Source organism: Bos javanicus, chromosome 17 (genome assembly GCF_032452875.1).
Source record: "Bos javanicus breed banteng chromosome 17, ARS-OSU_banteng_1.0, whole genome shotgun sequence".
Lineage (NCBI taxonomy): Eukaryota > Metazoa > Chordata > Mammalia > Artiodactyla > Bovidae > Bos > Bos javanicus.
In genome coordinates this window covers 71,148,722-71,175,112 of record NC_083884.1, presented here as the reverse complement: position 1 = coordinate 71,175,112, position 26,391 = coordinate 71,148,722, and the positions used below count along the sequence as shown (strand labels likewise).

At 52.2% G+C, this 26,391-nt stretch overlaps 1 long non-coding RNA gene, 1 pseudogene and 1 gene segment (V, D, J or C); 1 reads left to right on the top strand and 2 right to left on the bottom strand.

Annotated features, from left to right (window-relative positions):
• Positions 1–2,448: 2,448 nt before the first annotated feature.
• On the bottom strand, positions 2,449–3,112 carry LOC133229128 (immunoglobulin lambda variable 1-40-like). The segment is given in 2 exon segments: positions 2,449–2,888; positions 2,996–3,112. Coding segments are annotated over 2 exon segments (471 nt in total).
• Positions 3,113–5,924: 2,812 nt separating this feature from the next.
• On the bottom strand, positions 5,925–21,294 carry LOC133229124 (immunoglobulin lambda variable 1-47-like; annotated as a pseudogene).
• On the top strand, positions 17,362–20,847 carry LOC133229138 (uncharacterized). The gene is made up of 2 exons (XR_009730486.1): positions 17,362–17,846; positions 18,002–20,847. It is a non-coding gene; the product is annotated as an uncharacterized LOC133229138 (long non-coding RNA).
• Positions 21,295–26,391: the final 5,097 nt, after the last annotated feature.

The window sequence follows — 26,391 nt, the reverse complement described above, 5'->3', positions numbered from 1 at the left end:
CACAATTGCACTCATCTCACACGCTAGTAAAGTAATGCTCAAAATTCTCCAAGCCAGGCTTCAGCAGTAGGTGAACCGTGAACTTCCTGATGTTCAAGCTGGTTTTAGAAAAGGCAGAGGAACCAGAGATCCAATTGCCTATATCCGCTGGATCATGGAAAAAGCAAGAGAGTTCCAGAAAAACATCTATTTCTGCTTTATTGACTATGCCAAAGCCTTTGACTGTGTGGCTCACAATAAACTGTGGACAATTCTGAAAGAGATGGGAATACCAGACCACCTGACCTGCCTCTTGAGAAACCTATATGCAGGTCAGGAAGCAACAGTTAGAACTGGACATGGAACAACAGACTGGTTCCAAATAGGAAAAGGAGTACGTCAAGGCTGTATATTATCACCCTGCTTATTTAACTTATATGCAGAGTACATCATGAGAAATGCTGGACTGGAAGAACCACAAGCTGGAATCAAGATTGCTGGGAGAAATATCAGTAACCTGAGATATGCAGATGACACCACCCTTATGGTAGAAAGTGAAGAGGAACTAAAAAGCCTCTTGATGAAAGTGAGAGTGGAGAGTGAAAAAGTTGGCTTAAAGATCAACATTCAGAAAACAAAGATCATGGCATCTGGTCCCATCACTTCATGGCAAATAGATGGGGAAACAGTGGAAACAGGGTCAGACTTTATTTTGGGGGCTCCAAAATCACTGCAGATGGTGACTGCAGCCATGAAATTAAAAGACGCTTACTCCTTGGAAGGAAAGTTATGACCAAACTAGATAGCATATTCAAAAGCAGAGACATTACTTTGCCAACAAAGGTCCGTCTAGTCAAGGCTATGGTTTATCCTGTGGTCATGTATGGATGTGAGAGTTGGACTGTGAAGAAGGCTGAGCACCGAAGAATTGATGGTTTTCAACTGTGGTGTTGGAGAAGACTCATGAGAGTCTCTTGGACTGCAAGGAGATCCAACCAGTCCATTCTGAAGGAGATCAACCCTGGGATTTCTTTGGAGGGAGTGATGCTGAAGCTGAAACTCCAGTACTTTGGCCACCTCATGCGAAGAGTTGACTCATTGGAAAACACCCTGATGCTGGGAGAGATTGGGGGCAGGAGGAGAAGGGGAGGACAGAGGATGAGATGGCTGGATGGCATCACTAACTCGGACGTGAGTCTGAGTGAACTCCGGGAGTTGGTGATGGACAGGGAGGCCTGGCGTGCTGCGATTCATGGGGTCGCAAAGAGTTGGACACAACTGAGCGACTGAACTGAACTGAATTGAACTGAGTCCCACATCTCCCAAAATTCATCACTGTTAACTGTGGCCCCACAGCCCAGGCGGCCAACGTGCAGACCCCACATGTGAGTGTGAAAGGGCAGTGACAGGGAGCAGGACACAGGCGTGTGACCTGTGCTCAGTGACCCCACGTGCGGGTAAGGCCGGGAGCTCAGGGTTGGGGTCACTTCCTCCTGGCCTGAGGCCTCCTGTGAACAGCAGGGCTGAGTCCCAGCTGCGTAGGAACAATCAGCCTCATCGTCGGGCTGGGCCCCACCCACCCAGAGCCCGCCAGCCTCGCTGAGACCCTGCGGGCGGGTTGTGACTCCTGTGCTCAGAGCTTGGGACTCAGCACGACTGACACGGCAGCCAAGTCGCCCCCTTGGTGCCAACGGTCTTGCTGTTCCCAGGCACGTGAGTGTGGCTGAGCGTCCATAGAGTCATCCACCCTGGCTGAGTCCCTGCTGCCTGAGCCCCGGACACCACGAGGGGACAGAGGAGGCTGAGAGCAGGACCTGCTCCCTGTGCAGGAGAGAGGCCCGAGGGCGTGGGGCCCTCCCAGGGCTGAGATATGCTGACGGACCCCAACCTCGAACACTGAGATAGAGAACTAACAGACCCTGTGTCCTCAGTGATGGGGAGACCATATTATGTGTCCTTTGAGACCCTCTCCTGGGAATGGGCTGCTGGAGGGACTTTGAGGACAGAGGGGAGAGGAGGGGCCTCCGTGCTCGGGCAGACCCCCCGATGACCTGGACCCAGGGTCAGCAGCAGCAGAAGGTCCAGCAGAGGCTGAGCAGGAAGCCCCTGGGCTGCCCCACCTCCCCCAGTGAGATGGAGTCCTGGTCTAGTCCCCGCAGGCCTGGAGCCCTGGGGGAGCCTGAGAGGCGGTCACAGGAAAGGCAGGAGCAGCAGCCTGGGCCTCAGCTTAGCCCAGGGACGGCCAAGGAGCTGAAGTGTCCTGAAGCAGACACAGCTGGACGCTGTCTCTCTGGTTCTGACCTGACCGTCATGGACTCTGTCTGCCAGGACCTGCCTCTGGCATTCAGGGCCTTCTGCTCAACTTCAGATAATCATATAATATGTGCTTGTGAAAGAAAAGCCTTGGGAAAAGGGGAGAATGAAGCAGAACTGAAAGGATTTCCTGACCAAGTTCCTGTTGTGGGGCTGAGAACCCGTTTTAAATCAAACAGACAACATAAGTGGCTGTTCTGGCAGAAGATGCTTCAGCCCCAGGAGGCCCATGACTTGGGGGAGAGCAGGTTTTTGTCTCACTTCCCCCGTGGCCTGGAGCACTGTGCCAATATTGCTGCTACTGTCATAAGATGAACAGTAATAATCAGCCTCGTCCTCAGGCTGGAGCGAGCTGATGGTCAGAGTCGCTGTGTTGCCAGACTTGGAGCCGGAGAATTGGTCAGGGACCCCCGAGGCTCGACTGGTCGCACCATAGATAAGGGTTCTGGGGGCCGATCCTTGTTTCTGTTGGTGCCAGCTCACATAATTGGCATATCCAACGTTGCTGCTGCTTCCAGAGCAGATGATGGAGACCTTCTGACCCAGGGACCCGGACACGGAGGACGGCTGAGTCAGCACATCCTGGGCCCAGGATCCTGGAAGGGGGAGAAACAGAGAAGGTGACTCGGGGGTCCAGGAAAGAGCAGGAAGCAGGGCCAGTGTGTCTTCCCAGGGCCCTTCCCCTGTCCCCCCATCCAGTCACCTGTGCAGAGAGCGACCAGGGTGAGGAGCAGAGGGGACCAGGCCATGGTGGATATGTCAGGGCGTCCTGCCGTCTGTGGCCCCACAGCTGAGCAGAGCTTCCCCACACCGCTCCTTCCCCTCTTCATACCCTGAGAGGGGGAGGGGCCTTTCATGCAAATCACCTCCCCAACCCCCACAATGCTCTGATCACCTCTGGGAACTGGCTCAGCTTCCTGTGCCTGAGGGACCCCAGTGTATTATCAGGGACGGGGTTTCCTGGGGCTTGTTGGTATGGGATTTAAAACCTGGAAATCCAGATCTTAAGGCATCACAAAGTACCAGGGGTCTGGTGTCTGCTCCACCGCCACCCCCACCCAACAATTCTCAGGAAAGGCCTCAGAGCGCCCCCTGGTGTCCTGGCCCAAGCACACATCCTGACCTGGTGATAGAGCTCTTGACTCAACTTTCCCCAAAGTGGTCTTGAAATTATACCTTCAGGATGTATTTGGATAGAAAACAGCAGCCAACTGTAGCTTACCCTGCAGTGCATGTGAGTGTTACACAGTGGATGTGTGATTTTGACATTTTCAATTAAAATCTAAGGTCATCACTTAAAATAGATGCCTAAATTTAACTGAAGAAAATGTTGTTAAGTCACTAAGCTGTGTCCAATTCTGTCTCTGTTTTAATTCTGCATTCCCATGGTACTATTTCTAAAACATAATTTTTCTTGTAGCCTCTGCTCTTTAAATAAGATAATTTTAAAGACTTTCTGACATGTATGGCATCTCCACTGGGGGATTTTATGTCGTAGCAGGACGTTCTCTCTGTGAAACAGGGCAGGCTGAGTTATCAGAGCCATCGCTCGGTCTCAGATCTGAGATGAGACACAGGACATGACAAGGCTGATCAGCTGTCCTCAGGAATCTCAGACGGGACCATAGACATGGTCAGACAGAGCAGCAGTCACGGCCCTGGGAGCAGAGCCCCAGGACAGGGTCTGCTTTCCCAGCCCAGGGCCCAGCAGCTTCTCCCGGGCTCACTGTGCATAAAATCAGTCCCACAGCAGCTGAGCACAGACACTCCTCAGCCAGGAATCATCTCCAGGTCTCAGGACCAGGGTTTCTCTCCCCTCCTGATTCCTCATTCGATGGGCACACAGGACGGAGTGTGAGGACTCAGGGAATAAGTCATCTACGCAAAGGATTCAAGATCCCCTGGGAAATGAGGGGAACCCGGGGAGAAGCAGGGAGCGGACGAGTAGGGGTCACACCTGAGAGCCAGAGACCTGAGGCTTCTAGGGAAGGAAAGGTTAGAGAGGTTCAAGGAGGGGCCGAGAGAGTGGTTGTCCAGTTCAGGAAGGTCTGGAAACACGTCCATGATCTTCTGACAGAGTGAGCTGGGTCATGACCATGAGGATCAACAGTGTAGGTCTGTAGAAAGAGAGAGGCCCAGGCTTGGGAGGAAAGTCATGAATGAGGGGAGCGGGAGGGCAGGCTCTGAGCAAAGAGATGAGAAGGAGCAGGAGCAGGCTGAGAGAGCTGGAGGGGTGCATGGGGTGGGCTCTGGGGGCTCCTCCCCTCTTCTCTTTCTAGAAAGAGGGTGGGGACTGATGACCACCTGACCCCTTCACACTCCAATTCTGGGTGCTCAGCCCCGTGTGCAGCTTCACTCCCAGGAGGAGGCCTGGGGCCTGCGGCTCTGAGTGTCCCCTGAGAGGAAGCACCTGCTGTCACCTCCAACTCAGGCTGCTGACCCCAGGGGCAGGACCAGATCAGGGGACCATGTCGGCGTGCTGTTGCTGCTAAGTCACTTCAGTCGTGTCCGACTCTGTGCGACCCCATAGACAGCAGCCCACCAGGCTCCCCATCCCTGGGATTCTCCAGGCAAGAACACTGGAGTGGGTTGCCATTTCCTTCTCCAATGCATGAGAGTGAAAAGGGAAAGTGAAGTCGCTCAGTCATGTCTGAATCTTCGAGACCCCATGGACTGCAGCCTACCAGGCTCCTCTGTCCATGGGATTTTCCAGGCAAGAGCACTGGAGTGGGGTGCCATTGCCTTCTCAGGTGCGTTTGTTGAAGGGTTGCCAGTTCTGAGCAGGTGCACAGCGCCCCCTGGTGACGCACTCGGGGAACGTTCACGGTGGTGGCCTGATGAGCAAGCTGCTGCTCAATTGCTTGGATCTCAATCCTGTCTTGCTTCGTTTGCAACCCCATGGACTGTAGCCCACCAGGCCCGTCTGTCCATAGGATTCTCCAGGCAAGAACACTGGAGTGGGTTGCCGTTTCTTGCTGCAGAGGATCTTCCCATCCCAGGGATAGAACCCACATCTCTTATGTCTCTTGCATTGGCAAGTGAGTCTTTACCACTCATGAAAACTGGGAAGCCTTTGAGGAAGGAGGGGCTGCCTGTTTTTTCTGTCACCAAATACTTTGTCAGTGAACAAATAAATGAATCAAATAATAAATATTACATGTCTTTGATACTGTACAGAGAATTCTTTTTTATTTTCACCCATTGTATTTTCAAGTGATTCTGACTATCTTGTTCTCATGATTCATTTTTCCCCCTTCCATTTATCTCCTTCTCCTTTGGACCCTAAAGTGTTTGTATTTGCTCATCAAATAGATTTGAGGATTTGTCCCCAAAAATATCTGCCACCTGATTTCCTCATCTGAGGCATCTCAGCATTGATGTCTATGCCGTCTCACTTCCCTTCAATTCTTAGTTTCCTGGTTCTTAATAGAAGTGACAATTTTTACTGGATCCTGGACTGTGTGGAAATTGCTCGTAGAAACTCTGGGTTCCATTTCCTTTTCCTTTAACAGGAGATGCTTCTGTGGCGGAAGCTCAGGGATGTGCATACACTGCCCAGTGACCCAGCAAGGGTGGCACTGACCCCCCTGCTCTGTGCTGCCGACTCTGACCTGAGAACCGGGGGCAACTGCTGTCAGCAGACCTTCTCACAGGGGCGGGTCACCACCCCTTGTGTGCCGCTGCCCTAAGGACGGGTGTCGGGCTGAGGGGGCAGCTGAGCTGCAGTCAGGGGACACCCAGACAGCAGGGCTCCGTGGTCTCAGGGACTCCAGGAAGGGAGGGACAGACATCTTGCCCTGGGAGCCCCATTGCTGTGGGGGAAGCAGGTTTTTGTCTCCTTCCACTCTGGCCTGAAGCACTGTACAAACTTTCAATCCATCAGCCCATGAGAAACAGTAATAATCAGTGTCGTCCTCAGACTGAACTGAGGTGGTCAGCGCGGCCGAGCTGCCAGACTTGGAGCCAGAGAGTCAATCTGGGAGTCCTGAGGGTCGTTTGCTATTTTCACAGGTCAGGACTCTGGGGGCCTTCCTGGGAGCTGTTGGTACCAGCTCACATAAAGACCGCAGTGTTGCTGCTGCTTCCAGTGCAGGAGAGGGTGACCCTCTGACCCAAAGTCCCAGACACGGAGGGCGGCTGAGTCAGCACAGCCTGGGCCCAGGATCCTGGAAGGTGGAGAGACAGACATGGTGACTCTGGGGTCCTGACAGGAGAGCAGGGAGCAGGGCCTGTGAGTCTTCCCAGGGCCCTTCCCCTGTCCCCACATCCAGTCATCTGTGCAGAGAGCGACCAGGGTGAGGAATAGAGGGGACCAGGCCATGGTGGACACAGTCAGGGCGTCCTGCCTTCTGTGGCCCCACAGCTGAGCAGAGCGTCCCCACACCGCTCCTTCCCCTCTTCATACCCTGAGAGGGGGCGGGGCCTTTCATGCAAATGAAGGAGTTTCTGGCAAATCAGTCTGTGGAACTAAGGTGGCAATCCCTATTAGGTCATGGTTCTGTAATGCTGCTCTCCTAGTTGCCTGATCAGCTGCTTGGTTCCCTCGTGCCGCTTCCGTGCTCCCTTTTTGTGTCCTTTACAGTGGGAGACTGAAACCTCAGTGGGCAGATGGACTGCCTCCAAGAGTCGAAGAATCTGATCACCATATTTGATTGGGGACCCTCGGGTGGTCAAGTGGCCCCTTTCTTTCCAAATGTGCATGTAGCACCAGAAAGGCATACTTGGAGTCAGTGTAAATGGCTATTCTTTTTCCCAGCTCTAAAGCTCGAGTCAAGGCTATGAACTCAGCTAGTTGGGCTGAAGTACCTGGTGGCAGAGGCTTAGCCTCTATGGTCTCAAAATTGGAGACTACTGCGTACCCAGCTCTTCTTTTTCCATCCAAGACAAAGCTGCTTCCATCAGTGTACCAGATTTCCTCAGGATTGGTCAGGAGATCTTCTGACAATCCCTCTCGGGGTTTTTTCCAGTGGTCCGAGGTTTCTAGATAAGAGTGAAAGGGGAGAGAGCCCGCGGGGGTAGGGAGGAGGGTGGCTGGAACCTCACAAGGGGATATAGTGAGGCCTGGATTTTCCATCAGCATTACTTGATATCTGAGGATTCTTCGATCAGACATCCATAAATGGCCTCTCCCATTTAGGAGTTGCTTTACTTGGTGGCTGGTAAAAATAGTTAGTTTGCCCCCAAAGGAGAGTTTTAAAGCATCTTCTATCATGATTGCAATAGCTGCAAGATTTCGAAGGCAGGGGGGCCAGCCTCAGGTGGTTGGATTGAGCCTCTTGGATAAGTAAGCTACAGGCTGGGGCTCAGATCCCAACCTCTGAGTTAACACTCCCAAGGCTATTCCCTCTCTTTCATGGACATAAAGTTGGAGTGCTTTTTCTGGGTCTGGCAACCTCAAGGCAGGTGCCTGAATTAAGGCCTGTTTTAGTGTAGTCTCTGCCTTCTTTTGAGGAGTTCCCCACATCAGTGGGATTGAATCATCTCGTCCCTTTAAGCTTTCATATAAAGGCTGGGCAATTAGACCATAATTGGGTATCCAGATTCTACAATAACCAGTTAGCCCCAGGAAAGCTCGCAATTGTTTTTGACTCGTGGGGGAGGGCAACTGGAGGATTCCTTGTACCCGATCAAGGACAGCCTCCTGGACCCGTGTGTAATCTGAACTCCCAGGTAAATGACCTTTGTCTCGACCATCTGTGCTTTAGCGTGGGAGACTTTATATCCCCTTTCTGCCAAGAAGTTTAGGACCTGAATTGCATGTTGTTGGGCACTTTTCTCACCTGGAGAGCAGATTAGTAGGTCATCTACGTATTGTAATATTTTCCCATTAGATCCCAGGTCCAGATCTAGGAGATACCAGCTAAGGGCCTGTCCAAACAGGTGGGGGCTATCTCTGAACCCCTGAGGTAATACTGTTCAAGTCATCTGTTGGTGTTTTCCTCCTGGGGCTTCCCACTCAAAGGCAAAAAGATATTGGGATTCTTTAGCCAGTGGTATGCAAAAAAATGCATCTTTGAGATCCAAGACTGTAAACCACTTGGCACTGGATGGGATTTCTCCCAAGATTACATAGGGATTGGGTACTGTGGGATGGAGGGGGACTACAGCTTCATTTATGATCTGGAGATCTTGAACCATTCATCAGGTTCCATCTTTTTTTCTTTACTGAGAGGATTGGGGTGTTACATGGCGAACTGGTGGGGACCAGTAGCCCACAAGCAAGGAATTTATTTATTAAAGGCTGTAGTCCCTCCCGAGCCTCTCTTTTGAGAGGATATTGTTTCCAGTTAGGAAACCGAGTGGGATCTCGGAGGACAATGATGACCGGTTCAGCTTGGTGTGCTCATCGAGGAATCCCCTGGTCCCACACCTGGGGGTTAATTTTGTCTTCCCATAGTTTTTGATCCCTCTCTATTGAAGGTGTAATGGGTTCTTCAGTAGTAACCAGGAGCTGTAGAGCTCTGGGGGCTGAAAAACTTCCCATCACAAGGGTGGTCCCCAGTTTAGTGAGTATATCTCTTCCCAGTAAGGGGGTAGGACACTCAGGGACCACCAGAAACTGGTGGGAAAATATTTGTCCATCCCAGCAACAAAGAAGTGCTCAGGTGAATCTTTTAGTAGTTGCTCTTCCTGTAGCACCCAAAATGGTACAGGTTTGGGAGGAGAAGGCTCCGGAGTAGGAGATCAAGACAGAGTAGGTAGCCCTGTGTCAACCAAGAAATTCTTGGACCTACCTGCCACATCAGTTGCACCCTTGGCTCCAGCCCCGTGATGATTATCTGTGACAGGCGGGCTGGCTGCAGCGGGCCGCTTCAGTCCTCTTGAACCATCGTGAGGGTAGGCTTGGCACTTGACCTTGAGGCTCTTGGGTCCCGAGGGCAGAGTGCCGCCCAATGTCCCAGTTGACGGCATTTGTGGCAAGCCATTCTAGGAGACTTGTCACGGTTTGGACACTCTTTGGCCCAATGCCCCTTCTGTTTACAGATCAGGCATTTGTCTCGTGCCTTGTCCTTCAAGGACTCAGGGTTTGCCATAGGGCTTCTCTGGAGGGCGGCCAGCATCTGGGCATGCCTTGTCTCTTTCTCTCCTTTTCCTGGGCCTTGGCCTCCTTCTCCTGTTCCCTGTTATAAAAGGTATTGGTGGCTGTCTGGACCATCTCATCTAAAGAGGCAGCAGGGTCCTGCTGTTGTAGCTGCTGTAACTTAATTCTGATATCTGATGCACATTGGGACAGGAATCTGTCCTTTAAAATCACCTGTCCCTCGTAAGAGTCTAAGTCCAGGGTGGTAAACTTTTGGAGGGCCTCTTTTAGCCTCTCCAGAAAGGCATGGGGTTCTCATTGGGCTCCTGAGTTATTGCTGAGACCCGGGCATAGCTAATTACTTTTTGCTGGGCTGCTTTCAGTCCTGCCTTCACACAGATTAGAAAATGATCTCTTTCCCAGATGTGCTCAGGGTCATTATAATTCCAGTTAGGATCGGAGGAGGGGACTGCAGTTTCCCCTACTGGGTATCTATCACTGGACAAGTGGAGCCCTGTTTCATACCTTCGGGCTTCCTTTAAGACCCTGGTATGTTCAGGATCAGATAAAGTTTGACTAAATATGACCATGATGTCTTCCCACATCAAGTCAAAGGCCAAGGTGATATGTTGGAATGTATCTATATATTTCCCTGGGTCATCTGTATAGCTTCCCCGGTCTTGTTTGGTCTGCCTTAGTTCTAAGAGGGAGAAGGGCTTATGGACCTGGGTTGGTCCAAATTCTCCTCCAGTTTCAACTAAGGGACATACTCGAGCTGGCTTTTGTGGAGGAGGTGCTCCCAGATATGGGGGCACGTTTGGGTATGAGGAAGGCGCACCAGGCAACTCGGGAGCTGTGGGAGGTGAGCCTTCATGAGGGGGTTCCTTTTCTTGGTTGCCTGTGCCTAACACCATTTGCCTAGTGGGCACATTTCTAGGGCGTACAACAATCCCATACTTAAGACAGAGTTCCTTCATATCTCTTAGTCGGAAGAAAATTTGGACATAGGAGATCTCTGTCCATTTCCCTTGTCTTTTGCAGAATAATTCTAATTGCAGGATGGTATTATAATTTAAAGTTCCATCCTCAGGCCAGTATTCCTCGTCCCACAGTAGATACTATGGCCACACAGTGGCACAAAAGAATTTCAAACGACTTCTCCTTAGAGCTAGAGGGTCGAACAGCTTCCAGTTGTCAAGGATGCATCTCAAGGGCATCTGCCGGGAAGTGGATTGGTTATTTCCCATCTGAAAGACAGTACCTCTTTCGATTTTTATGGGTGGACTTCCTTAGGGGTGAGTCTTTCTGAAGCTTATCCTACCCAGAACTGTTGCAACCTGAGAGCCAGGCATCCCCGGGTCAGGGTGCAGATCCCCAGGCAGGCTGAGGCATGACAGCCTCCTGAGAATTGGGTCCCTGGGCAGGTCGAGGCATGACGACCTCCTGGGACCCCTGGGACTAGAGGATCCCGGAACAGGTTGAGGCATGACAACCTTTCGAAGACTGATCCCTAGGCAGGTCAAGGTATGATGACCTCCTGGGACCCCCCGGTCTGGAGTTTGGGCGTCCCCAAGATCTCCAGTGTGACCAGTGCTGGGTAGGATTAAGGGGTTGGATATTATAGAGTATTTCCCTCCCAAGGCCAGCTATTTTCTGGTTGTCTCTTCAAAAGATTGTAGAGGCAACCTTGTGGGTCTGGATGGGGCTCAGGAAAAGAGCGTGAAACAGGAGGGAAGGGGGCAGAGCACAACATTTGAAAGAATGACATAGCACAAGGGTATAATGTAAACCAATTAAAATCAATTGGGTCCAAGATGACAAGTCAAATTCAAGTAAACCTTAATCCCCAATCTATGAGCCAGGACACACCCAGAGGTGGCAGGACAGCTCCAAGGCACAAGGTCACAGGGAGGACAGGGTGGTTCCCCAATGGCTGAGATGATCCTCTCACTTATTAGCATATGAATTCCATCCCTTCACAAAACCTAGCCAGGCCTAATACCTTGGCAATGGTTCACACCCTGAAGAGTGGTTTCTCTCTGGATCCTAACAAATCCACCTCTTATCACTTTGTCTCTCAATGAATTTTTGCAACGAGACATCAGAGCCTGAGTTTCATTAGTTTTGGCTGGGCTTGAATCCCGGGAGAGAGCTGAAGGACAGGAAGAAAAAGCAGTGGGGAAAGAAAGAAAGTGCCAAAGAATCCGCTTCATAGCCCGCCGGAAAATTTGCTAAATATCAGACCAGTGCTCATAGTTTCATTGGTCTGATCCTTGGCACAGAGAAGAGAAAGGACAGAAGAACCCCCACCGGCTTGCGTAACAGCTACTGGGGCTCAGCAGATAGCGCCTTTGGGACATGCTGAGGAGCAGCCTCTCCAGAGTCCCTCAGTTGTGCCCCCTGCCGCCCACCTGTTCGCGGGAGGTTGAGGAAACAAGAAATGAGAGATTGTAAAGGTCCCTCCAGCCATAGGAGGGAGGACCTCTTACCTTAACCGGAGGTCTTCTGGAATCTGAGACTGGGCCACGTGAGCTTTCTGCTGAGTTCGTTTTTCGCTGTCCCGGTTTCCAGCAGGATGGGCCTTCCCCTGCGCTGGGTTTCTTCGCCTTCCGCTTCTATCGCGGGAGCTTCCCTGAGTTGGGCTCCTGCTGTGCTTGGCCTCTTCCGAGCGAAGGTTGTTTCAACCAGGTTAAACCCGAGTCACAGCACCATAGACGTCACGCGAGTGTATGTTCCTCGGTTCTTTGTCTCGTCACCACAAAGATTTGGAGCAACAGACATTAAAGCCCTCGGCACGCCACAGCTCTTGGGTCTTGGACAAACCGTGTTATAGCTCTTAGGCAAATCAGTGTTACACTTCTATTTTATTAGAAGATAGCAGGAGAGAGAGAGAGTGAGAGACAGCACATGCACGTCGGGGAGAGTCCATGAGAAAGCGCTTTGGCCCCTCCTTTTATATGTTTTTCCTCCACCTGGACCTGCCCTATACAAATTGGGCTTAGCCAGGAGTGCTGTTTGTTCTGCCTGGAGTCTTCACTCTGGTCCTTGGACCTTCCTTTGACCTTCCTTGTCTTTTCAGTTCAGTTCAGTCGCTCAGTCGTGTCTGACTCTTCGCGACCCCATGGATCACAGCACGCCAGGCCTCCCTGTCCATCACCAACTCCTGGAGTTTACTGATGCCATCCAGCCATCTCATCCTCTGTCGTCCCCTTCAGTGCATTAATGAACTTCTCCTTGTCTTTTAGCCACCACCATTTCGGACCCCTTTTCCCTATTCTACCTACCTGACACTTTCATGCACAGGATCCCGTGCATCACATCGACCCCTCCCGGGCCCTGGGCCGGGTCTCTATGCCTGAGGGCGGCCAGAGGGCTGTCAGGGGTGGGTTCTGTGTGTCTCAGGAGTGGGAGGTCACAGCTGGGAGCCCTGAGCAGAGGCCACCAGGGCTTGTCAGGGAGCTCTGTCTGGGGGCCCAGCTCCACCTCCCACTACCCACCTTCAGGAATGGACCCCGAGCACCCCCCGCCCCTTGTCCAGGCCCAGACACACATCCTGTGACCTGGAGAGCAGAGCCCTCAAGGACATATCCTGCCTCCTGCTCTGTGCACTGTCCCCTCTTTAGCACCAGGCCAGGTGCCCCTTCTGTGTCCCCCTGAGCTCAGGGCCATCATGGGCTCCCCTCAAATCCTCAGGATGAATCTGTCCAGGGCTTCCACGACTGCTCAGGGGTCAGGACCGAGGGGCATCTGAGACACAAATTCCTCTCAGATCAGGATCAGGTCAGGGCAGTGCCGGCCCCGGAGCAGGAAAGTGGGTCTCTTTCTGTGCAGGACAGCAGGGTCCCTCCTCTGTGGGCCTCCTCCCTGGTGGGCAGAGCCCTCCTTCCTCTGTGCGTCCCCTCAGCCCTGAGGAAGAGGGGACAGTTCTCTGAGGAGGGGGTGAAGGTGTGGAGAGAGGCCTGAGGTGGGACTCAGCATTCCTAAACGCCTGGATCTTTACCATGTGTTTGAACAAAAGAGCTCTTGATGAAAGCGAAAGAGGAGAGTGAAAAAGTTGGATTAAAACCCAACATTTAGAAAACTAAGGTCATGGCATCTGGTCCCATCACTTCACGGCAAATAGATGGGGAAACAGTGGAAACTGACAGACTTCACGTTTGGGCTCCAAATCACTGCAGATGGGGACTGCAGCCATGAAATTAAAAGACGCTTGCTCCTTGGAAGAAAAGCTATGACCAACCTAGACAGCATATTAAAAAGCAGATACATGACTTTGCCAACAAAGGTCTGTCTAGTCAAAGCTATGGTTTTTCCAGTAGTCATGGAAAAGTTGAGAGTTGGACTATAAAAGACAGCTGAGCACCAAAGCGATGCTTTTGAACTCTGGTGTTGGAGGAGACTTTGAGAGTCCCTTGGACTGCAAAGGAGATCCAACCAGTCCATCCTAAAAAATCAGTCCTGAATATTCATTGGATGGACTGATACAGAAGCTGAAGCTCCAATACTTTGGCCACCTGATGCAAAGAACTGACTCATTTGAAAAGACCCTGATGCTGGGAAAGATTGAAGGCGGGAGGAGAAGAGGACAACAGAGGATAAGATTGTTGGATGGCATCACGAACTCAATGGACATGAGTTTGAGTAAACTCCAGGACTTGGTGATGGACAGGGAAGCCTGGCGTGCTGCAGTCCATGGGGTCGCAAAGAGTCGGACATGACTGAGCTACTGAATGAACAGAACTTACTGTGTGTGAAGCCTTCCACATGCTGGACCCTGTCCCATGGCCTGTCTTATGAAGTGGCCCCTCCCGGGCGTCTGTCCTGCAGGCACAGGGCACCGGCTGCAGGGAGCAGGCCTGGTGATGCTCCTGGCAGTTTTTATTGAGACTCTGAAGGGCTCTGAGCAGCGTGTGTCCCCAGGGATCCTGATACATAATAGCTGTTAGGACCAACCATCCCAAATAGCAGGTTAGAGAAGGAAGAGGTCGAAGTGATTGGTTGGAAAAGAACGGTTGAATGTAGCTTGCCCTGCACTGGTGAGGTGTTACACTCTGGGTGTGTGGGATTTTAAACGAACCAAATGTGGTAATGGATTACTGAAAACCTACAGTCATTCCTTAAAATCTGTGCATGAATTAAACTGACGGAAAAGCGACGTTCTCTCTTAATTTTTCACTTACAAGGGTACAGTTCTGGAAAACTAATTATCATCGTAAGTTCTTTTTTTATTAAAAAGTTCTTTTTAAATGACTTCATAGGTATCCTAGGAAATTTTAAATATTATCCAGTAAAAATATTTCTACAAAGATATTTGTATTCCTAACTTGTTTGGACTTTGACTGAGGCAGGGCTAGAACCAGCTCTTTCTGCCACATATTGCCTCTCCACTGGGGAGTGCTTATCTCTGAGCAGCCTGTGAAAACAGGGCAGGCTGAGGTATGGGAGCCATAGGTCAGCTCAGAGCTGACTTGAGGGAACGTGCGTGACAGGTCAGGTCTGCTGACCTCGGACACTCAGAAGTGACCATAGGAAGATAGGCTGAGTTAAAGGAGGTCCAGGTAAGGCAGCAGTGACCGCCCTGGCCGGGAGGGGATGAGCTGGGGTCACACCTGAAGTCTGGAGACCTGAGGCTTCTCTGGTAGGAGGGCTAGAGAGGTTGCAAAGGAGGACAAGGCTGGTAAAGGAAGCCTGGAAACCGACCCATGACCTGATAGAGTGACGTTGGTCTGGAGGAGGAGGTCACTGGTGAAGGGTTGTAGAGAGGAGCCCAGATTGGGGAGGAAAGTCATGGATCAGAGGGGTGCTCTTAGGAAAGAGCAAGAGAGGAGCAGAAGAGGCTGCAGGGAGGGGGAGCGGTGCCAGGGGTTATTATGTATTCCTAGTGAATTCTTTTCTTATTATATGAACATATTGATGACAGTTTGGCTGAACTTCTGATTTCATATATTTCATGTTACAAGTGTTAACATAAAGTATTAATAAAACGGGAAGGAACGAGTAATGGAGCCACAAAAACTGACACAATATCAGTTTCCATAGTTCAATTCAAAATGTTGAAATTGCCAAATAACCCAACAGGGAACGTTTTTAAATGACACAGATGGTGACAGAGGGTCCTTGCCTGCATCCCTCTTCCTCTGGGAACACCCGGGCGTTCTGTGGGCAATGGGGCAGCCTCTGCAGGGGTCTCTCATCCCCTGTCCAGGTATCCCTGGAGGCTGAGTTTCCTGAAGGAAGTTCATTCTTGTTGTATGACCGTCCCTCTGTCCTCAGTTGGATTACAGGTCTGGGCACTGACCCCACAACAGAGCAGGAAGAACTGAGAGGCAAGCCTGTGGCTCTGAGCTGAGAGCTGCCGTTTCCCCTGGGGGCCCAGGTGCAGGACATCACCCTCTAGTGAGGACCCTGCTGCCCACATGGGCAAGAGCCAAGGGAGGAGGTGCCAGCCTGCCTGGCCAGGACCCTGGGCGCTCAGGACCAGGCCCACAGCGCCCCCTGCTGGACTCAGAACTCCTCCTCCCCTACTTCACACCGCAGCCTCCTGGAAGGGCTTTCTCACACTTGCAGCTGGGTCTTCCTGCTGTCACCGCCCAGGGCAGTAGAATGAGTCGCCTTCGTCTAGTTTGGGCCTGGTCATTGATTTTTCCAGGTACCTAATGAGAGATCCAACCAGTCCATCCTAAAGGAGACCAGTCCTGGGTGTTCACTGGAAGGACTAATGCTGAAGCTGAAACTCCAATACTTTGGCCACATCATGTGAAGAGTTGACTCACTGGAAAAGACCCTGATGCTGGGAGGGATTGGGGGAGGAGGAGAAGGGGACGACAGAGGATGAGATGGCTGGATGGCATCACAGACTCAATGCATGAGTTTGGGTGAACTCCGGGAGTTGGTGATGGACAGGGAGCCCTGGCGTGATGCGATTCATGGGGTCACAAAGAGTCAGACACGACTGAGCGACTGAACTGAACTGAGCTGAATGACCTCAGACCCCTCAATGGTATGCTGATACACTAATGAATTTCAGGATTCCCTGATGTCTGAGTTTGCTCCGCCCAGCTCGTGGGTTCACTGCCAGAACACAACCACCCGACCTGAGTTTCCAGGGTTCAAACTCCCAGCATGCCTGTGGGTGGTACCTGGTCAGGATTCTGTCTGAGCTTCCTTCCCAGGTTGATAAGGAGTCAAGGTTGAATTTGCAGGGCCTCCCGGGACCTTCCCAGCCCAGAGTACATGGCTCTGCTCTTATTTCTCTCTTTGCAAAGAGAATAGGAGTCTCTCAGGAACAACAAAGCCCTTCTTGATCACTTCCAGGGGTTCTCATTTACCCTTGATCATGGTCCTCACAGTACTTCTTTTTGACTCAGATATTTAAAGATGTTTTTAGTCTAATTTTATAATCTTTCAATATTAAACGTTTGATATAACAGATTATGCCGATAAATGGGTAACTCATTCTCAGCCCAGACAAAGGTTTCATCTCTGTTTGAGAAACCCTTATGACCGTTACCTGATCTTCATTGGATATGGTGAAGTCTAATATTCTAACCTTCAATTGTTAGAATCCATAGATTTAATGGAGGTGGGTTTATAAGGTCTGTTTCCAAAATAGTGACATTTATCCAATATCATCTCAAACAAGGAAGCACGGAGGGAAAAGGGGAAGAGATCATGAGGCAAAAGAGGAGGAAATGAGCAAGTGGGGAGTCTGAGAGCCACATCCCAATGGGGAGGGTCTCCCAGTACCTGGAGAGGAGGGCTCTTCAGGCAGCAATCCCCATGGAAAGGGAGGCACCCAGCTTCCCTAAGGGTCAGGGTTCAGGGCAGAGCACAAAGGCTGGAGCAGGAGAGGGACGTGTGGGGTGTAGGAGAGGCCCCCTGGGGCTCCAGGGCACAGATGCTGGGCTTCTGCTTCCTCGACATCCTGCTCAGTACCTGTGAGGGACCCTGTGTATCTGGGCACATGGGCATTCTGCTTGTGTTTGGAGACCAGACAGAAAAAGAACAATTTCATGGACGCCATAATGATGGACCTGGATGAGGAGGTGAGACGGCCTGGATTTAATAGCACAAGCGACAGCAGAGACCTGAACCAGCACTGGTGACGTCACAGGCAGGGTCAGGGCAGTGATGGGTCGACACGGGAGTACAGGCCAAGCTTTCATCAGACATCCCCATCACACGGGATTCCCTGTGGCTGTGGTTAGTGATGAGCTGTGTGACACTGATGACCAGCCTCCTCACCAGGCTGGGGTCCAGAGTGATCAAGGATGGGGTGTGGACCCACCAGGAGGCAGAGAACAGGGCTGAAACCCTGAGTGTCCCTCAGCTCTGTCATCGGGCACAAAGGCAGGGATTTTGCCTGGAATCTCTTGTCATCACTGCCATGGTGATCCCCGCTTCCCCGCTGACCCTTCTACAGGACATGGGGCCCTTGGATCTGAGCTCATCGGGGGCATCACAAGCAGAGGGACATGGGCACATCTTGGGGAGCCCCTGCTCCTGACAGTCCACAGACCACCCCAACCCTGAAGTAGGAAATGCTCCAATGGGGTGGAGAGGAGAGGAGGGGAGGGCAGGACAGAGCCAGCACCTGTGGGTCAGGAAAACCACTCCCGGGCTTTCCTGCTTCCTGCGATGTACCACCGGCGCCCCTCACTCCTCACGCTCTGTGCTCTGCCCCTTCAGGAGCAGAGTTCACACCCTGGGGGACAATCTGCCTTCCAGGATGGTCCACAGCCTCTGCTGAAGGCACATCTGGGAAAGCCTCCTGCTCCTGATCTCCAGTGAGGGAGCTCAGCTCCATGGCTCCCTTGATCACATGGATGACCAGGGTGTATGTCAGTGGTATCAGAAATTGTTTTCATTTTCTGAGACTTCAGCAAAACTGACTGTACAATTGGGAGTAGACTTATTATGAACCAGAACATACCTCAGGAATTAATGGATTCTGGGGTATTATTTAACATTTGACGGTGCTCTAAGAACAAGCCCCTGACAGGCTGAGCCTCTCGTCCCAGTTTCCCATCTACCTGTGTCTCTGTGAGAAGCCCTGTTGCACCAGCCTGCATGGTTAGAGATAGCCTCATCCTCAGGCTGCAGCCCAGAGACGAGCAGGAGCCCCGCGTTGGCTGAGGCATCTTTGGATCCAGAAAACCCGCGGGGACCCCAAAGACTGGTTCTTACTGGAGTCTGAGTGGTAGGACCGGAGGACTAAGGAGGGCTCGCTGGCTTCTGCTGGTTCCAGTAAAAGCAGAGCAGCCAACATTGATGTCACTGCTCAGGGTACAGGGAGGTACAGGGTCAGCTGTGGTCTGTGAGGGGACAGGGGTCTCCCCACAGACAGGGCATGAAACCAATGCCAGTCACAAGAGTCCATGTTTCAGGGCTGCTGACCCAATGCTGACACCCACAGCAGCACCAGGGGATCTTCTGTTCTGTGGTGAGAGAAACCATCAATACACGGGGGTGGACTCAATAGACCTACAACTTAGCTTAACAGTACAACTACAAAATTATGATTCTTCAAAATACCAAATGAAAATAACAGAAAGACTCATGACTCCTGAGCGGATCTGAAAATGAGCACGTGTCTGATAAAGGTGGGATTGTTGTGGAGTATTCTAAACTCCCTTTCCCTAAATGACCTCATGAGGAGCGGAAGGACTGAGAAGAGCAGCTGAAGAGGTTTGGGGTGAAAACCTCTGCAGTAAGTTGTGAAGTACGGCCACAACATTCTTATTCTCACCACGTGAAACGAAATTCAACTTTATGTCCATTTCTGAGCTGCTGCTACAGTGTCCACTTCCCACAACGTGTGGTAATTGTGTTCCTTTCTCAGTAGCTGTGTCTGAGGCCCGAACCATCAGCCAAAGATTCGCACTGCTGGATTTGGAGCCTATTAGGAAGGTTCCTCTGACACAGTGGAAAATATGTCATTTGGTGTGTATGAAAATTGAGGATAAGTCAAATTTAAGGCTTAAGGGAAAAGGGAGAATTAGAAGGAATAATCCCACTTATTCCAAAATACATCACTGTTAACTGTGGCCCCACAGCCCAGGCGGCCAATGTGCAGACCCTGCACGTGAGTGCCAAAGGGCAGTGACAGGGAGCAGGACACAGGCGTGTGACCTGTGCTCCGTGACCCCACGTGCGGGTGAGGCCGGGAGCTCAGGCTTCAGGTCACTTGCCCCTGGGTGAGGCCTCCTGTGAGCAGCAGGGCTGAGTCCCAGCTGAGCAGGAACAATCAGCCTCGTCGTCGGGCTGGGCCCAGAAATGGTCAGGTGGCCCCACCCACCCGGAGCCCGCCAGCCTCGCTGTACCCTGCGGGCGGGTTGTGACTCCTGTGCTCAGAGCTTGGGACTCAGCACGACTGAGACGGCAGCCAAATCGCCCCCTTGGTGCCAACAGTGTTGCTGTTCCCAGGCAGGCGAGTGTGGCTGAGTGTCCATAGAGTCACTGACCCTAGCTGAGTTCCCCCTGCCCAAGCCCTGGACACCACGAGGGGACAGAGCAGGCTGAGAGCAGGACCTGCTCCCTGTGCAGGAGAGAGGCCCGAGGGCTTGGGGGCCTCCCAGGGCTGAGATGTGCTGACGGACCCCCACCTCGGGCACTGAGATAGAGAACTAACAGACACTGTGTCCCCAGTGATGGGAGACTTATTCTGTGTCCTTTGAGACCCTCTCCTGGGAATGTGCTGCTGAGGGGACTTTGAGGACAGAGGGGAGAGGAGGAGCCTCCATGCTTGGGCAGATCCCCAATGACCTGGACCCAGGGTGGGGCAGCAGCAGCAGAAGGTCCAGCAGAGCCTGAGCAGGAAGCCCCTGGGCTGCCCCACCTCCCCCAGTGAGACAGGAGTCCTGGTCTAGTTCCCGCTGGCCTGGAGCTCTGGGGGAGCCTGAGAGGCAGACACAGGAAAGGAAGGCGCAGCAGCCTGGGCCTCAGCTCAGCCCAGGGACGGCCGAGGATCTGAAGTGTCCTGAATCAGACACAGCTGGATGCTGTCTCTCTGGTTCTGACCTGATTGTCATGGACTCTGTCCGCCAGGACCTGCCTCTGGCATTCAGGGCCTTCTGCTCAACGTCAGATATTCATATAGTATGTGGTTGCTAAAGAAAAGCATTGGTGAGGGGGCAGAATGAAGAAGATCGGAAAATATTTGCTGGACCAAATCCCTCGTGTCAGGCTCAGACTGCAGTTTTAAATCAAACAGACAACAGAAGTGGCTGCTGTGGCAGAGGCCATGTCTGAGGAGAACAGGTTTTTGTCTCACTTCCCCCTGGCCTGGAGCACTGTGCTGTGTTACCACTCGGATAAGATGCACAGAAATAATCTGCCTCGTCCTCAGCCTGGAGCGAGCTGATGGTCAGGGTGGCTGTGTTCCCAGACCTGGAGCCGGAGAATCGGTCGGGGACCCCCGAGGCTCGACTGGTCGCACCATAGATGAGGGTTCTGGGGGCCGATCCTGGGATCTGTTGGAACCAGCTCACATAATTGCCATATCCAACGTTGCTGCTGCTTCCAGAGCAGGTGATGGAGACCCTCTGGCCCAGGGACCCGGACACGGAGGATGGCTGAGTCAGCACAGCCTGGGCCCAGGATCCTGGAAGGGAGAGACAGAGATGGTGACTCGGGGGTCCAGACACAACAAAGGGGAGCAAGGCCTGTGAGTCTTCCCAGGGCCCTTCCCCTGTCCTCCCATCCAGTCACCTGTGCAGAGAGTGACCAGGGTGAGGAGCAGAGGGGACCAGGCCATGGTGGACATGTCAGGGCGTCCTGCCTTCTGTGGCCCCACAGCTGAGCAGAGCTTCCCCACACCGCTCCTTCCCCTCTTCATATACTGAGAGGGGGAGGGGCCTTTCATGCAAATGGACCCTCCCAACCCCCACAAGGCTCTGATCACCTCTGGGACCTGGCTCAGCTTCCTGTTCCTGAGGGAGGCCAGTGTATGATCAGGGACGGGGTTTCCTGGGGCTTGTTGGGTATGGGATGTAAAACCTGGAAATCCAGATCTTAAGGCATCAGAAAGTACCAGGGGGCTGGTGTCTGCTCCACCGCCACCCCCACCCAACAATTCTCAGGAAAGGCCTCAGAGCGCCCCCTGGTGTCCTGGCCCAAGCACACATCCTGACCTGGTGATAGAGCTCTTGACTCAACTTTCCCCAAAGTGGTTTTGTAATTATACCTTCAGGATGTGTTTGGATAGAAAACAGCAGCCAACTGTAGCTTACCCTGTAGTGCATGTGAGTGTTACACAGTGGATGTGTGATTTTGAGATTTTCAATGAACCAAAATGTGTTCATGGAGTAGTAAAAATCTAAGGTCATCCCTTAAAATAGATGCCTAAATTTAACTGAAGAAAATGTTGTGGTTCAGTCACTAAGTTGTGTCCGACTCTGGCTCTGTTTTACTTTTGCATTGCCATGATAGTATTTCTAAAACATAATTTAATTTTAAAGACTTTCTAACATGTATGACATCTCCACTGGGGGATTTTATGTCGTAGCAGGACATTCTCTCTGTGAAACAGGGCAGGCTGAGTTATCAGAGCCATGGGTCAGTCTCAGATCTGAGATGAGACACAGGACATGACAAGGCACATCAGTTGTTCTCAGGAATCTCAGACGGGACCATGCACATGGTCAGACAGAGCAGCAGTCACGGCCCCGGGGGCAGAGCCCCAGGACAGGGTCTGCTTTCCCAGCCCAGGGCCCCAGCAGCTTCTCCTGCGCTCACCATGCATAAAATCAATCCCACAGCAGCTGAGCACAGACACTCCTCAGCCAGGAATCATTTCCCAGGTGTCAGGACCACGGTTCCTCTCCCCTCCTGACTTCTCACTCAATGGGCACACGGGACGGAATGTGAGTGTTCAGGGGATAAATCAGCTGCTGGAGGGCTTCCCTGGATCCCCTGGGAAATGAGGGGGAATCAGGGGTGGAACAGGGAGGGGACGACCTAGGGTCACATCTGAGAGCCGAAAACCTGAGTCTTCTCTGGAAGGAAAGGTTAGAGGGGTTCAAGGAGGGGAACGAAGTGAGTGTCCAGTTCAAGAAGTTCTGGAAACATGTCCATGACTTTCTGTCAGAGTGACCCTGGTCATGACGGAGGAGCTTAGGTGTGGAGTGTTGTAGAAACAGGGAGCCCAGGATAGGGAAGAAGTCATGAATCAGAGGGGGCTGGAGGAGGGGAGAGGCTCTTAGGAAAGAGCTGAGGAGGAGCAGGAGGTGACTGAGGGAGTTGGAGGGGTGCAGGGCGTGGACTCTGGGGTCTTCTCCCCTCCTCTGCTCCGGGGAAGAGGGTGGGGCCCTGGTGACTATGAACAGGACATCCTTGGTCCATTTGCAGCTTCACTCCCAGAAAGAACTTGAGGGCTCGGGCTCTATGTCTTTCTCCTGTGAGAAAGCTCCTGCTGAGACCTCCAACTCAGTCCAGGGAGCCCAGGGACAGGGCAAGGTCAGGGGAACAATTAGGGTGTGTTCAGGTTCTGCCATCTGAGCAGGTGCACAGCGCCCCCTGGTGTCATGCGTGGGGAATGTTCGTGGTGGGGAAAATGAAGCAGGGCTGCCCTGTATCTTCCACCTGAAAGTCCATCAATTATGGTTGTGTGTTCACTGCCCACCGACCCCACTGCTCTGTGTCTGACTCCGCCCAGGGCCCCTGGGCAACTCCTGTCAGCTGCTCCTTCCATCCAAGGGGTGAGACCAGGCCCTGCTGAGCTGCTGCCCTCAGGGAGGGGAGCCGGGCTGAGGGGCCTGCTGTGCTACACGGATCATGGCGCTCAGATCCCACAGTGCCAGCCACCCACACCCACCTCATATTCAGCACTGATGGCCCAGCTGGGGTCAAGGCTCAGGTGTCTGGCCCCACACTCAGCAGCAGAAGGGACGGGGTGCACACGAGCCTGCTTTTCCCATCGCTCGGTCTCCCCTTGTTTCTGCTCCATCTCCCAGCCCATTCCTGCTTCCAGGGACGGGACCCTGGGGGCGTTCCACTTGTTGAGGGGCCGGCTACGACCTGGCATCCAGGCACCCGGGTAGTCAATGGGGCGTGTGGGGATTTGGGGAGCCAGTTCTGAATAAGGTTCTTCCAGGAACATAATGGAGAAGGCAATGGCACCCCACTCCAGTACTCTTGCCTGGAAAATCCCATGGATGGAGGAGCCTGGTGGGCTGCAGTCCACGGGGTCGCTAGAGTCGGACAAGACTCAGGGACTTCACTTTCACTTTCACTTTCCTGCACTGGAGAAGGAAATGGCAACCCACTCCAGTGTTCTTGCATGGAGAATCCCAGATGTGGGGGAGCCTCGTGGGCTGCCGTCTATGGGGTTGCACAGAGTCGGACACGACTGAAGTGACTTAGCAGCAGCAGCAGCAGCAGGAACATAAATCGTCCCATGAGCCTCGAGGTGTGTCCTTAGACAACACAGATTTGTGGAAATTCCACCCAATTTCCATCTTCTTTTGAAATTAAGATGTGAATAGTGTTTGGGGGGTTTTGTATTTTTATTGTGAATTGGGAGTGAATGTGTCATGGGATTGCAAACATTCAGACACGACTGAGCGACTGAACTGTGTCATGGGAAGTTAATGTGACTAGGCCCAATTTAAGACAATTCTCAGGGGTTATTTCACAATAATACACAAAGACATACTTCTGGAACTTTGATGTTCTTAAATATTTTGGGGAGGTTCTTGTTAACCACAGATTTTTGCCACCAACAAAAGCCTGTGATTCAGGAGCTCTAGATGGGAAATTGCATTTCTAGAAAATTCCACTACTTGTGTCCCTCCCAGCAAATGAAATATTATTTATCTGCAAGATCAAGTTCATGACGCTGTACATCTCTTAGTGTGATTTGAATGACAAGAGTCCTAATGGCAGTGGAGGGGGTCTGAGTCTCCCTGTGGAGCCAAGCCTCCTTCCCAACAACAGGGGCAGAGATGGGTCCCCTGGAGAGATGGACACACTGGGGAGAGCTGGGAGGAGACATGTGGCCATGAACCACCGGACAGGAGACGGGCCCAGAGCCTCCCTCCCCATGGGGACCCTGACCTGTCCCACCCCCTCCCCGCCTCTCCTGCCACTAAGCGCTGAGCCCTCTGAGCACAAGGGCCGGTTTTGGTAGCACTTCCCCCATGGGCTACATCACTGCGGCATTGTAACTACCAGTTCCCAGACCACAGTGATAATCGGATTCGTCCTTGGGCTGGGCCCCCGTGATGGTGAGGGTGGCTTTGTTCCCAGAGATGGAACCAGAGATGCAATTAGAGACCCCAGACGGGCGACTGTTTGTGCTATAGAAAAGCAGTCAGGGAGCCTGGCCTGGGGTCTGCTGGAACCAGCTAGGGTAGTTACTGGTTGTGACTGACCCAGAGCTCAGTCCACAGGTGAGGGTGACCGTCTCTCCTGGAGACACTGGCCGTGACAGCTTCTGGGCCACAGTCTAAGCATCTACCGCTAAAAGCAACAAGAGACAGACAGGGATTGTTATGGAGACAAGGACCCTGAGACTCTGCTTGGAGATGCCCCAGAGGATGCAGAGTCCCAGCCTCTGACCTGGATCGTAAGTGAGGAGCCAGAGCAGAAGCACTGTCCAGGCCATGGTGAGGGCCCTCCCAGGACATGACCTCTTTGGCCTCCTGAGCTGGAGGTGGGGCCTCATGCAAATTGCTTCCTTCTCTCCCTGCCCAGGTCACCTGAGGCCCCTGGGGGTCTTGAAGGAGGCAGACTCTAGACCACACAGACCTAGGACAGGACAGGGTGGAGATGTGAGTGATGGGAAACTATCTTTTACCAAGTGTTCCCCATGACCCTGGAGACCTGGGTCCTCCAGCTCCTCCCTGGACAGTCTGAGGCTGAAGGAGGAGATGGGGTGTCCTCACCTCCTGCCCGCAGACTAGGCCATCCCAAGTCTCCCCCCATCCCTGGGACGTTTCTTCTTTCCTCAGTGAAACCCCTGCTTGTCTTCTCTGCAGGGCCTTAGCAGAAACTCTTCCTGCAGCAGAGAGTTCCCTGGGACATCACAGCCCGTGCGGGGTGTGAGGGGACAGGCGTCTCCCCTGACTCAGCTCTGGTCCCTGTCCCAGGAGCAGCAGTGGGGGGAGCAGGCCTGAGGGAATCTCACATGTCGAGTTGCAGGGCCAGGCTTGGGGTGACAGCCTCCCTTTTTTTTAAGAGGCATCTATCATAAGGAATTAGTTTTACTTCAAGTTTTGAGGGGACAGTTCACAGTGTCACTATGAAATTGTGACATCCTGGGCAATATCAGATCTAACAGTTCAGGAAAACATGTGTCTCGTGATGGAAAACAAAAGTAACAGTGTGTGAACACCTCAGTGTGAACATGAAACATTTAAAATGTTCTTTCAATTGACTTTCTGCTGTGGAGGGTGTAAGAAGATTAAGCAGGAGCACAGACTCTCTGAAATAATTGGAGAAGTTGAGGAACAAAATTTGTGCTTCTCTCAGTGTGAGATAATGCTTTTATTTGGTATTCATGTTTTCAGTTCAGTTCAGTCACGCAGTCGTGTCCAACTCCTTGCAACCCCATGAATCGCAACACGCCAGGCCTCCCTGTCCATCACCAACTCCTGGAGTTCATTCAGACTCATGTCCATCGAGTCGGTGATGCCATCCAGCCATCTCATCCTGTGTCATCCCCTTCTCCTCCTGCCCCCAATCTCTCCCAGAATCAGAGTGTTTTCCAGTGAGTCAACTCTTCACATGAGGTGGCCAAAGTACTGGAGTTTCAGCTTCAGCATCATTCCCTCCAAAGAAATCCCAGGGCTGATCTCCTTCAGAATGGACTGGTTGGATCTCCTTGCAGTCCAAGGGACTCTCAAGGGTCTTCTCCAACACCACAGTGCAAAAGCATCAATTTTTCGGTGCTCAGCTTTCTTCACAGTCCAACTCTCACATCCATACATGACCCCTGGAAAAACTGTAGCTTGCCTAAATGGACTTTTGTTGGCAAAGTAATGTCTCTGCTTTTTAATATGCTATCTAGGTTGGTCATAACTTTCCTTCAAGGAGTAAGCGTCTTTTTATTCATGTTTTGTTCCCTGGTAAATGAGCTA